The following is an 18,632-nucleotide window of genomic DNA, read 5'->3' as shown; positions in this document are numbered from 1 at the left end:
CCACATGGTTAAAGCAATTTTTTTTTCAAATTTGTTAAACCCAAGTGATAGCCTAATTATCACTAATCCATTCATCTTTCCGTGCTTCCCTCACGGTGAACAACTCTCCAGGTTGTTGACTGTGCTGCTCTGTCCTGTTCAACCAACAACTGAACATTTTAGGTAATTGGTTTGAAGTTTGGACATATTTTCAGTGTGGACTACAACCGCTGCTCCTGACAAACAATTATGGCGTACTTGGAGAAATGTTCGTCAGAAGTCTTGACCTTATATGTGCAAATGTCATGATGCAACTAGTTATAGCTGCAACAAATTAAGCAGGAATTAAAACGGATTGTAGAAATTGACTCGATTTTTGCTGAAATAAATAAAAAGATAGCATTGCAGCACCTGGAGGGTTCATATTCAAACTTTTTGAACTATTAGGGTCCAAATACACAAATAAATGTACCAAAAACTAATTAAAGTGGGTTTAGCAAAATATGACCCCTTTTAAATAATAATAATAATAATAATAACTTTATTTGTATAGCACCTTTAAAAACAAAGTTTACAAAGTGCTTTGACAGAGGGCAAAACAACAGGATACACACAGCAAGTAAAAACGCTAAAACAGAAGCAACACAATAAGAGAGATGTTTGAAACAAATTAATAATCAAACAGGATAAAAATCAAATTTAAAAATTAAAAATTAAAAAGTTAAAAAGGGTAGGCATTACATAAAAGCAAGTCTAAAAAAATGTGTTTTAAGAAGAATGAGTATAGTTGGTGGATGGAGCCAAAGGCGACATTTCGGTTCAGCACTCATGAAAAGACAACAAAATTGCTGATGCGTGGAATTCCTTTTTCCACAATGCACTTTGTGACAAAATTTCCAAAAAGGCGTGAGTGACGTTTCGGTTTGTTATGTAAACAAGCGGACTGTGTTTATGATGGAGTCATCTTCGAAGTTGTTCACGATGAAGGAAGGGATTCAGGTGTGTAAGCACTAAAAGACTAATGGATTAGTGATGATTAATCACTTGGGTTTTACAAATTTGAAAAAAAAAATTGTGATGAAAGTCACACACTGCTTTAAAGTTTGCTGAATTTAGTTTAGGACACAGAGCAGGAAAATAAGGCAGGCATAAGGATAACTGTAAAAGACAATTTCTTGTAGTGCAATCTGTAAATGATGTTAGTAACACTCTAATTTCCTAAAAAAAAATTGGATATTAGACAGGAAAACATATTGCAATGGAAACATTTTGGATAACACTGAAATGTTATACTTAAATAAACCATGAACTGCAAAGACTGTTTACATACATGAACATACTTCTGCTGTCACCACAAACATGGAGTTATGTATGTTTGCTCATTATGACTGTTTGATCCAGATAAATGCAGCTGTGGACTGATAGAAACTAGGCATACAGTCAGTTTTCACTGGATGATCAGTTTTTGCCGCACACCTGTCTGACAACTGCAGTGAAAAATAGTGTGGTGTGAGTAGTCCACAGCGTGATCCACATCAAGCAGATTACACTGGAGCAGTTTACTAGTAAACAGTACTGAGTGAATACAGCGTGTAATTCTGTTTTAACAATAGTTTTCTTTGTCCAGTACCTAAACAAATAGCACTACAGGCCCTGATTTTCATGAGGAGAGCATCCAAAGCTGGCTGTTAGTGTGAATTTGTACAGAATTGTAGTTTACTAGGTCATAGTAATTCTTATTGACCTAACCATCCCCTACGACCCGTTTATTCAAGGGCGTTAAAACAACTCATACCTCCTCTTTTTGTCAGTCAAGCCAGGCTAACACAATTATGTAGCGAAACTTATTCATGAGATGAACTCCTGATTATTTTTTTTCCAACAGCAGGTAACAATTAAAATAAACCAGCAAAAGGATGGTGTGGTGTTTTGGGAAGCAATACTAACCCAGAAGGTCATTCACCCAGCTGAAGTGTCCTTCAGTCAAAACAGAGAATCTCTAGCAGCTTTAATGATGCTAGTCTGCATCATTTGTCAGCCTTCGACCCCCTTCAGATTGGACAAGCATAGAACATCACACTGCATATTCACCTTTTTCCAACAGGTCTTGATGGTGACTTTTGCCTCATTTGTATTTTCTGCTTTTTATCATTCCTGCCTCCTGCGCTAAGGCTATTCTGCAGCCCAACAAAGCTCGTCTGTTCTTTATTTAGTTTAACTGTATAAACGAATAATCTTTTGCATGTTCATCTGGCTTAATATGATCCTGTAGGAGAGCTGAGTGTCATTTAGAGACAGAAAGTGGGTCTAAAACCAGGTGCATAAAATTTAGAGCTCGACTGATACTGGATTTTTGGGGCTGATATCATTATTAGGCATTGAAAAAAAAGTTATATCTACCAAAGCATGCAATCATCCCTCAGATTATGTAACACTCATGTGCCTCCATCTAACATATTTGATGGACTATAGTTTGCAGCTTCTCCACTACCAGTATCAGCTCAACTTGCCTCAGCTCAGCACAGCATTCCCCATTGTATAAGACCACTAGGTATACAGGGTGGGGAAGCAAAATTTACAGTGAACATTTAGTTGTTTTTTCTCAGCAGGCACTACGTCAATTGTTTTGAAACCAAACATATATTGATGTCATAATCATACCTAACACTATTATCCATACCTTTTCAGAAACTTTTGCGCATATGAGTAATCAGGAAAGCAAATGTCAAAGAGTGTGTGATTTGCTGAATGCGCTCGTCACACCAAAGGAGATTTCAAAAATAGTTGGAGTGTCCATAAAGACTGTTTATAATGTAAAGAAGAAAATGACTATGAGCAAAACTATTACGAGAAAGTCTGGAAGATACTATTAAAGAAGAATGGGAGAAGTTGTCACCCGAATATTTGAGGAACACTTGCGCAAGTTTCAGGAAGCGTGTGAAGGCAGTTATTGAGAAAGAAGGAGGACACATAGAATAAAAACATTTTCTATTATGTACATTTTCTTGTGGCAAATAAATTCTCATGACTTTCAATAAACTAATTGGTCATACACTGTCTTTCAATCCCTGCCTCAAAATATTGTAAATTTTGCTTCCCCACCCTGTACTAGTGGAAAAAAGTGTTTGGACATCCCTAAAATTTTACATGATCTCAAATATTATCATGAAATACTCTCCTGATCAGAATTTTAAGACCAGCTGAAAAATTGCACGAATTTACATTTTGCTCTGTTGGATCTTAAGAAGGTTCTAAGTAGAGTTTCAAAATGCAAAAAGAAGAAATGGGAGTGAGACAAAAACAAAAAGTTTGAGTCCGTAGCATTAGCAATTAGCAATAGCACATATTAGAAGCAATAAGCTACCATTGAAGGTGCTCGGGGACCAACTCCAGATCTTCATCATACTGTGGTTAAGGGCGCTGACAGGTGAATTAACCCAGGGTGCAATTTGTTGAGGGGGATGGTGGAGATCAACCCCCACTTTGGTTTTTACATCCTTACTTCTGCTCAATGAATGTCATCCTAGGGGGGGTCAACAGGCAGGTTGCGACTGAGTTTTCGTACACCTATATCCTACATTACTGGCACTAATGTTCACCTGAACCGAACTGTCGACAGTCTCTGAATTTGCAAACATCCCTGTACACTGGGGCACCATAAAGGGGGGGTAAACGTGACAAATTCATGGGGCCCAGCATTTGTGGGGGGTCCATAGAGCAGTGGAGGGGGTCCAGTGGATACAGGTTAGAAGTTGTGAAAATATTGTGTAAGATCCGCTGTATAATAGAGAACCTGGGAGTTGGACATTGAAAGTCTGTGAAGTTTCACTTTTGTTTCACACCACGTGTCTAACTGTGTCCCCCCCGCACCAAATAGCACCCTGAATTAATCTATATGTACCTGTGTTTATTGGTGGGGGGAGAACAGGTAAAAACACAGAAAGGCTCCAGTCTGACTAAGAGCTGAACAGTGAAACCTTCGACCTGTGATATGGAAGTTCTAGACACTATGCTACCATGCCACCAAAGACAAAATAATAACAGTAAACCTAACAAAATATGAATTACTATATAACCTTATTTAAAGGTTCAGTACGTGTAGGATTTGTTCCTGTGCTTATGTGAATTTTGTGTTGGAGTCTGTGTTCTGCTAGGAGACATTGATTTATTGACATTAGCTAACAGCAAGCTAATGGTAGCCAGTACAGTATCGCTTGTTCACTGCTGATGCTGCAGCAAGAAAAGAATGAACAAAGAACTTGAGAGCAGCCATAAGGATTTTCTCAGGAAGACTGATTTGAGTACTCCACATAGTCTAGCTGTTATCGTAGAAATTCAATTAACCAACAACAACAAACAACTGACTCTCAGTACAAAACAGACCCCAACACAACAAGCACATGCAAATTAGTCTCGCACAGCTCCACATTTTGTTAACACTGTGCCGGTGCTGCAAACAGGGGTAAAGTTAGTGGATTGTTTGGTTAGTTTTTAGGCAGTGCTGAGCATAGGATGATGTGACAGTGCATGGGCAAAGCGAGTTGGGAGAGACGTGGGCGTAAAGAAGTGGACTGTAGTATTTAAATAACTCAATAAAATAAAAAATGGCACATGGAACCACAAAAATTCACCTATTTTCAGGTGTAGCTGCAGCTAAGGTTGTTGGTCTTTGATGTTATGAGGTGTCGCAGATTGTGGAAGGAAAAAAAACAAGGGAAATAGTACCTCCAGTTAGCCAGAATCATACAAATTCAACCATTAAAAACCTTTCAGTGCATTAAACCAGTTGACTGATATTGGAAAACATACAGTCTGGTACTGATTATAGCATATCTTTTGGACAATAGCGCGATATCCTGTTAACCTGATACTTCCGTCTTTATCTACATAGTGTCTTTATCTGAACATGTGCCTTTCTAATGTATGAACATTCAAGCGGATGCCTGCATCTAGTGATACTGTTATTTAGGTATACATTTATGATGAATAGTGTGAGCATACCTTTTCTGCTGTCGGTAACATACATGTATATATGGGTGCTTGTGTGTATGCACCTGTATGAGACCTAAAGCAGATCCCTGTTTGAGAATGCCTGCAGGCAGGTTGTTGAAGCTTCGGGTTCCTGGCAGCTGCAGACAGGAGTGAGTATCTGTGCGCTTTTGGCAACTTCCAGTATAAGCTCTAACCTTTACTGTACCTTCTACTACCTCCTACTTCCCCCCCTCTCTCTCCTTCTTTTCCTTTATCTGAATTTTTTGTGCGTCTCTCCTTCATTGTGCCCTAAGCAGAAGCATGACTCTCTCTGGATTCAAATACAATGTCTGTTACCTTTTGGCACATGCACCCACTGACATGTGTGCTACTTGTAATTACTTCTTTACTAATTTAAGGGTATAAGGTGTAACACTTCCCCATCATTTTATTTATTTTCTTGATTTCTGTGTTGATATTATACCCAATATTAAAAAAAAAAACATCCAGAGAACAATAGAACAATATCCATAAGTATATTTAGTGTAATGGCCTGTTTCATTTGATCACCTGCCAGTGGACACATATCTTCATGGGAAAATGGTTAACACCTGATAAGATGTAATGAAGAAATAGATGTTCCCTAGGGTTGGTGTAAGTCATACAATCTCTAGTGGGGGACAAGATATGCAGCCTTTTTTTATCTTGTAGTCAGGATTTCGGATCTTGGAGGGACACAGTGGAGGTAGGAGGAGGAAGTAGTGAGTCAAGTAGACGTCACCGGTGAAAACGTCATACCACTGCATTTGGATTCATGCAAGTGTGCGTTTCTCCCTTAGGTCTGACAGGTCATGCTGAGGTGGTCAGAGTGGTCTTCTCCCCCAAAGACATCAGCCTCGAGGAACTGCTTAAACATTTTTGGGAGAAGCACGACCCTACACAAGGTAGCAACACATCCTTATTCATACACTCATGAACCCAAAAGTCACTCTCAAATAAGACCCATCCCGAGGGGCATAGGGTGTATTAGAGCAGAAGGATGATGCCTAGATGTGTGTGTGTGTGTGTGTGTGTGTGTGTGTGTGTGTGTGTGTGTGTGTGTGTGTGTGTGCGCGCGTGATTTGGTGGGGGAGGTCTCATGGGTGTAAGTCAACGCCAGACAGTGTTAATGTGTCTGAGACTCAGCCATCCATGGAGAGACACACCAGTGTGTTTCGTGTTCAAGCCCCGACTACAAAAATTCCTTTCTGTGTTTGAGCATGTGCATGACATGTACTTTGTCCAATGTGAACCAGGGGCATCTTTCATTTCATCATTCACTTCACATGTCAGCTTCTGACTGACATAAATTTGTTCTGCTCTGGGTTGAATTTTTGCTTTATTGTACCTACTGAGCTTTTTTTTACACTGTATAAAAGAGGTGGATGGAGCTACTGTGATATCAGTCATTGGTCTGAAGCCATGAGCAGTTGCAGTTTGGGCTGTTGCCATTTTGGCTTTGTGGTGCTGGAGGTGACTACAGGCTTATCTTATCTAAAATGCACGTCAGTATTGAGGATTGAGGATCAGGGACGCTGCCCGATGGCGCTATGACCAAAGACAAGCAGGTGTATCAGTTGCAGAAGTGTTTTTATCGATCTAACCTGTGACTTATAAAAGAGCCATGACAAATAGCTGGATTATGCCAACCACTGCAGGGCTGGAACATTAAAACGGCCTGTTTCAAATAACCACTTTTGTGCATGTTAAATAAAAAAGACATGACATCCCTACATCACCCACAGACACGTTATGCCACAATGTGAATTAAAAGTTATTCAAAAGTTTACATGAGTCCTTCATCTGACAGAGACCATAAAATACAGCCGTAACTGTAACAAAATAACAAACAGATGATGCAGCTGTTGCATGTGTCATATTTAACCGACGCTCATTTAAAATGACATGTCTGAGGGGTGGATGTCTTATTTTGTTAAATGCCCGTTGCCTCAGCTCCTCTACCCCTCATGTGTTCTCCTCACCTCCCACCAAGATGTGAGGAGAGGAGTCAAGGTGAGGACTTGAGGAGGTCCACAGTGGGAAAGCAGAAGAGAAGTGTATTTGACAAGAGCAGAGCTGAGTAAATGTAGGGGGTGAAACTTGCCTTTAACTTATTTAAAACACCGGTCACTCTGCAAACTATAAGGGCCACAGTCCGCAGTAATTACAGTTCTGTTTGATAACACATTTTGCAAGTAAGCATATACTGTAGGCTTTGTACTGATGTAATAATTGAAGTTTCCAAATGGGCTTTATGCACAGCCCCACGACTTTCTGAACTTCTGCTGCATTCCAAAGTGCTGGGAGGTAGAATATATCTCACTTGGAGTTAACTACATCCCACCTCAAAGCATTCCAGACGATCCATGTTAAACATAAACAACAAACATGGAGGTCGCAGATCTAAGCTCCTATTTGCTTTGTTACTGAAGAGGCGTTATGACTGTCGACAGTACAGTATTCTCACATACGCAAATGAGATGGAAGAAGCGAAATGACGGATGAGCTAATTATGCATTGTGAAGTTTTTTTTCATTGCGAACTTGCACACTGCGCGCCGCCATTGTTGTATTGACGTCACGCTGTAGTTCGCAGTGAGGTCGGGGTACTTCGATCAAGCCCCACTTTGCAACTAGGGCCTCCAGCTTCGATGGGCCTTCGATGGATTTTACCGAGTTGGACGTCAGAAACTTCACACCTCCCAGCTACGGTGGCTGACAAGGGCCAAACACATTGCAACGGCCCAATGTGTCTCAGTTAGACAAAACAGCTGCAAGTACAGAAATGATGCAAATTCACAAAGTCAAACACAAGTCTAAACGAGGTACAAAAAGACGAACGTGGTGCAAAAGAAAAAATGCACTGCATGAAAAAAAACGTGCATAATCATTAAATGCTCTGCAAATAATGAAACGATGCAAAGCACAAAACAATTCAAGCCAAGAAAACATCTGCAAGCGAAAATCACTGTATAACCAGTCACTACAACAGAAGTGCTCCTAACCTGTAGGGGGCGCTATCAGCAGAACAGCTCAATGCAGAGACACACAGGATGGAGAGAGAAATGGAGAACAGCTGACTGGCAGTGTTTCAAACTGCAGTGGGAACAAATTGAAGTTAATGTGACTTTTATTTGATTCTATTTGACACTAGTCGGTTGTCTACAAATGCTGGTTGGCTGCAGGTTTGGAGCACTTCTGTTGTACTGACTGGTTATGCAGCGTTTTTCATTTGCAGATATTTTCTTGGTTTGTATTGTTTCTTTATTTGCAGAGCATTTGATGATTATGCAGTTGTTTTTGTTTCTTGCAGCACATTTTTTCATTTGCACCACGTTCCTTTTTTTGTACCTCATTTAGACTTGTGTTGGAGTTTGTGAATGTGCATCGTTTCTGTACTTGCAGCTGTTTTCCCTGAACTGAGACGCATTGGCCCGTTGCAATGTGTTTGGCCCTTGTCAGCCGCCATGCCCAGCACTTTAGAATACAGCATTAAACCAGCTCCTTTATTTCCTTTCTTTCATTATTGGACACACTGATTAATCCACGTGTGCCTGTCCACAGTAGTCACAACAAGAAGTAGCAGACACAAGTGGATTAATCCATGTGTCCAGTAATGAAAGACAGGAAATAAAGGAGCTGATTTAAGTTCAGGAAGTAGTGGGGCTGTGCATAAAGCCCATTGAGAAACAGTGCATATAATCCCGCTGTTAAATTGTGACATCATTTCCTGTTTCTCTGTGCACTTACTGTACATTCATTACTCTGTATTCAGTCTGCTGCAGCACCAGTCCCAGTTTATAAAATAAAACCGCTGGTCATTTTCCTACTTTCTGTGTAAAGAGGAAGAGCATAGTATGTGGATGAGGCAGATATGTAAAGTTACAAGTCCTGAATAACTGAAAAATAAAGCATCTGTATCACCAGATCCTTATTGATTCTCCTGGCAAGGCAACTCAGATTTATTTGTATAGCACAATTCATATGCAGGGCAATTCACAGTGCTTTACAAAAATGGAAAAGAGACAGGTTAAAAACACATAATTACAACATAATTAATAAAACATAAATAATAATCAAGTCATTTTCAGCCTGGACTTAAACATGTAGAATAAGGCTTTTATTAGGTGTTTAACATCTTCACACTGTGTTTTGTTTACATAGTCAAACTGAGTATGTAAAACTGCACTAAAAACTTTCTTTTAATTAAATAACTAAATGTCGTCCCCTCTAAACCTGGAAATGAGTTTCACAGCACCATCATGTTAGATTTAACGGATACACCTGTAATCCTTAATTAAGGGTAACATTAGCTAATGTTATAAACTTATGCTGACAAATTGGGTATTTCAATTAAGTTATAGCAGATTTAACTGAGTTACATAAAAGTGTACTCCTGTGTAGTTGTTAAGAATAGGGAAATCAGTGATCGTGACCAAAAGTGGCTGTAAAATGTGTTTATGTGTAGTTTAAATTTCAGCATTTTAACTTTAGGTTTCATGCAGATTGACTTGTTTTTGGAGACAGCATAGCATTTTACAGTCCTGGTGATCACTGCTTGCTTTGATTCTGTTTTGGTAATCACAGGAAACTATGGTCAATAGTACAAACTTGGGGGAAAAAAATGTAGTCACTTTCTGATCAGTATTCCTACACAGTCCTCTTTGACATGCTGCATTTGTCACCTTCCTGCTCACCTCTCGTAGCGTTTGTATCCTGGTTTCTTAACCTCTCTCCTCCTCTTTATACGACACACATCTCTTCCCCACCCGTCTTTCAACTCTGACAAGAACCCCCCCCACCCCCCCACCCCATAAACCATCTCTCCATCTTCTTGAGTCTCTCACGTTCCCTGCTCGCTCGAGGAGGTGATGTAAGAACATTAATGCACTGGGAGGACACACGCACACACACACATGCACACACACACACACACACACACACACACAGGAAGGATGTGTGAGCATGTACGTGTGAGAGTGAAAAAGGCCCGGCAAAGTGGCTTTCTATTCACTCGTAGCCAGTGTAGGGAGGGGCCTGACAAGTTAGGAAGAGATATATCAAAGATTCATAGGCTCGACCTTCAGCCTTAAAACAGACATACTCACAAACAGAGTTGGTGACATTGCCCAAGTCGATTCTGTAATCTCTGTTGCATGTGTCACAATTCTCTTTCATACACAGTGTGACCTAAATAGCCTGTAAACGCGATGTTCGGGCGTAAGCTGACACAACAGCTGCACCTGTGTGTTTGTATGCTTTCTTCCTGTTCCAGTTGAAGTGAAGGAGGGTTTTAAAAAAAGAAGCCAGAAAAGGGGAAACTGTAGAGTATCGAGGTTCAGCGGAAAACCACATCATTGCAATCAATGGAGAGTCTTCTGTTCTGTGCAGCCAAAGGCAGAGACATGTCTTACTACAGGCAAAGGCACAGGCAGAGTCGAGCCGACACGCCAAGGGGCAAAGGCAGTGAGGCCAGAAGAGTAGTCATGCATTTCCCCTGACTCACTGCCTTGTCTCATCTCATGTTTTATTAATAGCATGCAGCTTACTGTCTGTGCACTCCACTTTTTTTTTTTTTAAGACCAGGCGACACATTCCGAAATACCCAGAAACTTAAAATGTACTTATATATTTTTTTTTCTGTGAGTGTTACTCTTTGCACGTGACTTAAATGTGAATCCGTGCCATTTCTTTCTTCTCTGATTCCGGGTTCATGTGTAGCAGAAATTCCTCTGATTTGACAAATGTGGCGTGGAGTGGTGGAAAGGGGCCCGCTGGCTGTGCCTTCACGCATGCTTAAGCTCCAATTTATTCTGTCCACCTTAGAGCCGGGCTTAAAAGAGAATGGAGAAATTATGAAAGTTCGCTCTTTCCCTTTTAACTGCGCAGATTCACTGGAGATCTTCATATGGAGAAGAGCCCAGGATCATTATGAATTCTGTTTCTCCTGATGCGATCAATGCAGAACCCATCCTGGTTTATATACGCCACGTTGGAGTTTGTGTGAAACTATCATGAACAAATGCATATTCAGTTGCATGCAATACTTCCTTTTTATGCGCGTATGTGGGTGTGTATCTGCGAATGTGTGTATGCACATGTGTGTATGTGTTTTGAGATCTGTGCCTCTCTGCTTTGCCTCAGTTCAAAAGGGTTTAGTCCCGACAACGTGATGTCGGGCTGCGTCAGCTCCACCAATCCCGGCCTGGATAGCAACATTAGCAGCCAATCAGAAACTCCCAGCAGCCTTTCCTGTGTGCCCTCTTTCCATATTCAGCAACACTAGTCTCAATCTGCTGCCTTCCCTGGATTGTTGCATAAAGACCCCCCATTCAACACGCTCACATATTATAAGTTTCTGATGTCCGAGTTATTACAAACTCTTGAGTAACATTCCTTCACAGGTGTGTGTCTGGAAACAGCAGAGCGCAGGGAAACTCTCAGCAGTGAATTGAACATGTGCGTGTCAGAGGGCAACAGCAGCTCAGATTCACCAACGAGGGGATGAAAACAGGATTTGATGTATTTAGAACGATCGCTGTTGAGATTACAACACATCTTTCTGCTTTTTGGCCCAGTGCAGATCACTTACACTCACACAACATACAGTACACTTCATATTGTGAATAAGTGCTCATAATGACTGTTCAGACTGTTTGACTCCATTTACATGTGAATTGTTATCATACACACAAATACACACGTACTCTTCTCAAGTATTATGCAGTGTTATGTTGCTACTGAAATGCAGTAGGCCACAGGTAGTATTTTAAATTTGTCATCAGTGTATATTTATGATCCCTGATTTAAAATACTGCTTTTCAAATGAATCTTAAACCGAATGATCATATATTGATTTCTTTATTTTTAGTAAGGTAATTTTGTCCTTGTTACATTTAATAGACAATATCTCAGAAAGGGTTAAACATAATGGCTTAAAATTTGGTAAAAACATTCATGTGGATTCAGTGATGAAATGGAAAGATTTTAGTGGCCAAAGGTCAAAGGTCAAGCCCACTGTGGTCTCACAAATTACCCTTTGGTCATTACTGTTGTAACTGAGAGACTTACATGAACAGATTATGATGAAAACATAGAGCATGTATCTAAATGAATTGAGTTTTTGTTGTTATGTCTTTTCCTGTGAATAATTAAAGTTTGAGCTGTTAGTCACCTCATCACTAAAACAAAGTTGTTGGACCTGTTAATGTTCCTGCTTATGGGTCAGTTCTTAATGTAACCATTATTGTTGTTAATGATGCACCAGAATAGAGGGTTCCTTGAAACATTTACAGCATTATTTATGTGAACATTTCTTTCATATCTAAGTTAAAATTGTACAGTTACTTAAGTAGTGGATTGATTCTGAATCAAAAAAATATGGTGAAAGTTGTGGGGCATCTGAATTATTAAAAAAGTGAAGTAGAAATGAGATGCTCATCAGCTACGGGGCTCTTAAAATTAAATCAGTGACCGTCCACAATCTGACAGTCAAGTGAAATCCGAGATACTCTGATGTTAAGCAATAACATTCAGTGGTGTTTTATCCAACTTCTTTCAACTCAGAATAGATGCATTGACTTTCTTTAATAGAAAGATGTGTAGTTAAAGATCGTATTGGTCAGATCGTGTTAGAAATCTAATCAAATTTTTATACTGGATGACATTTGGACCAAACCCTTTTCAGGTTATATATTTATTATAAACTGAGCAATAAAAGTTATTACATTTAACCCAGCGGAGTAGAGTTAGGTCAGAGTCCTGTTCTGTTGTCAGAAGGAAATTCTCCCTGAAAACCTTTTTTATTTTTCTTGTCCAACATCATGGGTAGCCACGTTGTCTTGGTAAGCTGTTATATTCTACACATGAGCTTTTTACCTGAGAGACCATCTATCTAACAACCCCTTTTATAATGATCAACAATCTAATAGTGACTGTGATGTAATTACACAATGCTGTTACATAGAGGTGGGTGATATATATCGCCTACGATAATATTGTGAATGTTGATTTGACAATGTGCAATTTTACATTGAGTATTCATACTATCTCAAAAAGAAGGCAAGGCAGGTTTATTTATATAGCACATTTCAGGTACAAGACAATTCAAAGTGCTTTACATAAAACATTAAAAGCATTACAGCATGGAAGCAATAAAAATTATAGGCATGAGAAAAACAAACAAACAAAAAAAACCACAAAATCAGATAAATAGATAAAACAGATAAACAGATAAAACACCTAAGCAGATAAGAGATAAAAACTTTTAGCTTAGAAGAAACAGTGCACAAATGAAACAAACGAACGGTACATGAATGGTAAAGGAGAAGAAGCCAATCAGCAGACAGGATTCAGTCTGGTGGTGACTCGGCGGCACCCAAAACATAACATTGTCTCACATGGAGAAAACATACAGGAGTCTCTGTCTGAGCAGATGAATTCATAGTGAGATGTGGGTCCACATCACTAGTCTGGAAATGGTTCAGTTTTGACCAGATTGATGTCGGTCAAAATAACATTATATGCAAGCTGGGGCACTGTAAAGGGGGGGTTAACGTGACAAATTGATGTGAAGGGGGTCCAGTGGATACAGGTTAGATGTTGTGAAAATTTCATTTAAGTTCAGCTGTATAGTAGAGGAATAGAAGCCAGGAGTTGGACGTTGAAAGCATGTTAGGTTTCACTTTAGTTTCACCCCAGCGTTAGTTATATTAGTTATGGACCGCACACCTACATATATTCCCTACATAACCATGCAGTTTTTCAAATTTTTATGGCAAAAGATGGCACTATATCTTTTCTTTTTATGAGCTTCAAGTACTAGTTAATACCTTTGAAATGATGTATTACTCATGTCTCTTTCTTAAATACTTTTTGAATTACAGTATAAAATGTAGTCGGGCACTCCCTACATAACTGCGTAACTTGACCCATATATAACTACTACCCCTACCCCATGTATATAGCCTCCCCCCCGCATGTTTTGCAGAAGATGCATGAAGCACTTTAAAAAAACAAACAAGAGCTGTTGTTCTGAAATGCTGTGTCTGTCCATAGATGTCCTGGTAAGCAAGTAGACTTTTACAGCATTTTTAGTAAAAAACAAACAAAAAAAAACGAAAGAAAGAAAGAAACTCACATTTTAAAGGATATCGTCAGGTTATTGTTATTGGGAAATTTAAAAGAATAATCAAGATTTTTTTTTTTTTGTTCACATCGCACCTACTGTTACATTAATAATTACTCCCCAACACAGTGATGCATAATCTTGCATAACCATTTCCACACTTTAACACCGTGCCAACACTGGAGGAAGGTCTGAGCGCATTGTCATTCCGAAATAAGGGGAAAACCTCCCTGTCTCGTTAGTGTATCCTTAAACCAATCACAGTCTGCAGAGCTAAGCCCAGAATGCAGCAATACTGCTTTTGCAAAGAGTGTCAGAGATAAAGTCGGTTTGATGGAAAATTTGCATATGGGAGATGAGACCTGGCATTAAAATAACTTTATACCTGCAAAAGAAAACATCTCAAAGAATGAGGCAGGCCTGGTTCGAGTGTGTAGTTTATAGCAGATGGAGGGTATGAAAATGGCAACATGCAAGTAGTGGAAAGAGGAGGAGAATGCAGAAATAGTGCTGAAATTGGGCCAATGGCTGCTTACTCCAACACACTACTTCCTGTGAGTCGGCCTAAAGGATACACACAGCTGCCAGTGACATGTCAGGTCTGTGGATTTGAGTCGTCCTTGATCCGGGCGGTCCCGAGGTCCTAATTGACCCCTTGGATCCTTGGAGTGAATCCCTCAGTTCTCTGCCAGTGTACAGGACATGAGCGTCATACGTGGCTGTTCCTTTCCACTGCAGACGTTTGTGTTTTCATCCCTCACTTCACCTAAAACTTCTGGTCTTCTATTCTTTTCTTCTGTTTTGTCCTTTCTCATGGATCGTATCCCACCCTACAGTTTTTTGCCATCTCTGTTTTTGCACGTTCTCTTGTTTCATCTTTGCCCCCCTTCCCTCCCCTCCAACCACCACCATCACCACCCCTTACTTCACTCGTCTCACCTGCACCCCCACCCCTGTCCTCTTTGCAGCGAGTGCAGTGGAGGGGTGAGTGAGTGAGTGAGTGAGTGAGTGAGTGAGTGAGTGAGTGAGCAAACGGCCTGGAGCCCGTCAGCACATCCGCAGCGCAGTGAGTCGACCGCTCCCCGAGGCCATCCGCTCATCACACAAACACACTCGCATCCACTCACTCCTCTTTTATCTCTTAGTCACTCTCTCCTCCCTGCTCCTCATCCTCCCTCCCTCCCCCGCTCTCTCTCTCTCCATCTCTTCCTCTCTTCCCCTCCTCCTCCACCGCCCTTCATCTTAACAACTGAGGCTTTCCCCCCTCTTTGTTTCCTCCTCATCTCTTTTCCTCTCCCCTTTCCTTCCTTTTCCCTCGTTCCCTCCGTCCTCTCCCTTTTTTTTTTTTTTTTTTTTTTTTTTTTTTTTGAGGCCATGCAGTATTTATGGTGTGGGCTGCTGATGCTGCGTCAGTGAACAGGCATCACAGGCGTACGCCGATAAACACAAAAACACAAACACACTAAGATGCTAAGATGGCTGATGCGCCTGTCTTCATTTGATAACGCCCGCACGTACATGCATGCTGTCTCCTGTAGGTTCATGTTGGAAGAGTCGTACGGTTAAAAAAAAACATACCTTAAATCAAGCCAATTGCCTGGAAAAAAAAATTGCCATTGTTGGAAACTGCAGATACATGTCATGTCAACATAATTTGTCTTTGATGGATCTGGTACTTTTTGGTTTTACTCAGGGTGAAGGGTGATTATAAAAGACATACTACAGAATAAAGCTTGAAACTGACCCCCATAGGTTTGATGATTTGGGTGAAATTAGTGCTTTGGATAATGGAAAAGATCATCCTTTGATATAGGGCGAAACGATCAAATATCATCTTGATAATTACGACAATAAATGTCAAATCACTATTACTTTTACTGTTGGTGAAAGTTGAAGAAATCAGATGGTTATTTCTGGTTTTAAATGACTTTTCAGTGTCAACCTTTTTGGAAATTCAAAAGTAGGACACTTAATAAAATGGTTTTGCATATGTAAAAATGTAAAAAAAAAATAAAAAAAAAAGGATTGTTTTTAAAATCATGATGTAAAGATATATCACAATCATTTTATTGCTCACCCATAGTTTAATAGTTATGTTACTGAAAGACAATAGAAGCAATTTTTATCACATCGTTGCAGATTTTTTCACTTTCCTTTTCAAATGTTGGACTTTCTTTTATATAATCCTTTTGTTGTTTGGTTTTAATGCAAATTTGGAATAAATAAATAAACAAACAAACTTTCCTCTATTGAACGCACAACTAATGACAATGGTAGAGCTTTGTTGAGGGTTTGGAGCAGAATGTGATTTGGTTTAAGTATTACTCAAAGAAATTGTTTCCCGTAGGGTTAAGGAAATAGACTGGTATTTTCCCTTAAACCTAACCAACTTCTAAACATAATCATAAGAAGTCATGGACAGTTAAAACACACCTTGAAAAATTAAAATGCTATTCAATGGATATGCACATATTGAGAAATGTTGCTATGGAAACATTTTTTTGGTTAAAAAATGCTGATCATTTTCATCTGCGGTATGTATAGACACTTAAACATCTTTTTCTTTTTTTCTTTTTTTTTTATTCTTGTGGCCATGTTCTTAAGGTAAATAAGATTCTAAAATCAGAGATGGCAGCCATTTTTATTTGTTTAATCTCCAAAGGCAAATTCTTTATGCATTCCATTTATCCTGTTCTATGTGTTTACTCTCAACTAATATCAAAAAGTCTTATCACATTAATTTTTGGTAAAGACGTTAATACTAATAAAAATGGAAATTGTAGCAGCGATGTTGCATATCACGGTGGATAAAACCAAATCTTAGTAGGCTTCCATCTGCTAAGTCATGCTGGTGGCAGTTGCTTTCAGATGATTGAAATGTGCATGAATATTCCTTTTAATAACAACGTCACCCCAGCTGTCTGCGACACACGCCAATTCCCTGTTGGGGTACTCCCACGTCGCCCCTGTGTCACCACATCCCTCAATTTAGGGGTGCTCCTTCCATCTAACATTAAACCCCCCAGGAGGTGACCCTGACACCTGACCTATGACCTTTGCAACCCCCACACTTCTAGCCTAACCTCTGTGGTCCACTGTGATTGGCTGAGAATGGGGTGCTCATTACCAGGTGTCAGTTATTACGCCCTCACACACGCCAACGGCACCTAATTTATGGAGATTGTGTGGCACGTGTGCACACAGCATGGGGGTTTTGTGTGCGCTTTTGATTATGTCGACATCTGAAGTTTCTTAACTTATGTCTGTTTTTTTAATAAGGCTGGCTCTAAAAGGCAGGATTTTACCGCTTTTTGCACAACCACATAAAAAGTAAACTAAGAGGTAAAAGACGGGGGAAATATCCTGATTAAATATAAATAAATTAATAAATAAATAAGGAGGTGACAGACCTTAATAATCCTATTATATCAAAATTAGACTTTGACTTTTATCCACTAGATGTGCTTTGTTGTTGGTTGAAGGGTAACACATTCTAAAATACCCCCAAACCTCAAAATATATCTTTTTCTGGGAGTACTAATCTTTGAGTTAAAACTAGGTTAACATGTAGCACAAATTCCTCTGACATAAACTCATTTTTGGATTTTTTAGGACAGTGTTTTTCAACCTTGGGATCCGGACCCCATGTGGGGTCACCTGGAATTTAAATGGGGTCTCCTGACATTTCTAGTAATTGATAAAAAATAAAAACTTACTGATTAAAAAATCTATGGTGAGTTGACAGACAGTCCCAATCCATAAAAGACATGACAAACTCTGAAGCTGAAACTGAAGCACTTTGGTACTGTTTAACTGTCAAACGTTCATTGTGGTCAGTTTCAGATGCTGCAGCTCTTTCACAATTCATAGTTTGAGTTCTTGTTTGTTCAGTATTAATCGTCAGCCTTGTAAATCCAAGCTGGACTGACTGTACATATCCTGACCAAGGAAAATATGCAGTAATCGCAACCTAGCTTTTCTGCCTCCGTCCATAATAATATACATTATGTAGACTAAATGTCGTCTAAAATTACCATTTATTTGCACCATAGTATAGCAAACTGTTACACGATCAAAAACATATTAATTTTAGCAAAGAAAAAAAAAAAGTCTCCGTTTTGAATGTCTAAGTGTTGCCAGAAATTTGTGATGTTAAAATTGGGTCACGAACTACAAAAGGTTGGGAACCACTGCTTTAGGATCTGATATAAAACACACATGCATGCAGAGCCTAAATATTATGACACTGTTCTCCGTTATGAAACAAAGTTGGACAAACTAAATAAACTGTATTAAATAAACTTTAAACCAAATGTTCCGCTCTTCAACAATCAATAATGTCATAAAATAAAAATGTCCTGCCTGCAGGGAAGCGACGGCACTAAAACTGAAGGAAATATTCATTATTAAATTTGCAGCACTGATCGTTGCTCAAATGTGAGAGTAATAGGAGGTTATGACCAGAATGCTGTTGTGCATCATTTGCAGATACTTCTCCCTGACCTGACAGTATTTTA

At 39.5% G+C, this 18,632-nt stretch overlaps 1 protein-coding gene across 5 annotated transcripts in view; it reads left to right on the top strand.

Moving 5' to 3' along the window:
• Nucleotides 1–18,632, top strand: part of msrab (methionine sulfoxide reductase Ab) — an 84,270-nt gene that overhangs the window by 22,429 nt on the left and 43,209 nt on the right. For all 5 annotated transcript variants that reach the window (XM_030127119.1, XM_030127124.1, XM_030127120.1 and 2 more), the window contains exon 4: nucleotides 5,790–5,894. In XM_030127119.1, the coding sequence (XP_029982979.1) occupies nucleotides 5,790–5,894 (105 nt within the window). The remainder of the gene's footprint in view (nucleotides 1–5,789; nucleotides 5,895–18,632) is intronic.

This window comes from Sphaeramia orbicularis, chromosome 22 (genome assembly GCF_902148855.1).
Source record: "Sphaeramia orbicularis chromosome 22, fSphaOr1.1, whole genome shotgun sequence".
Classification (NCBI taxonomy): domain Eukaryota; kingdom Metazoa; phylum Chordata; class Actinopteri; order Kurtiformes; family Apogonidae; genus Sphaeramia; species Sphaeramia orbicularis.
Note: the sequence above shows the minus strand (reverse complement) of the source record. Positions and strands in the feature narration are given on the sequence as shown.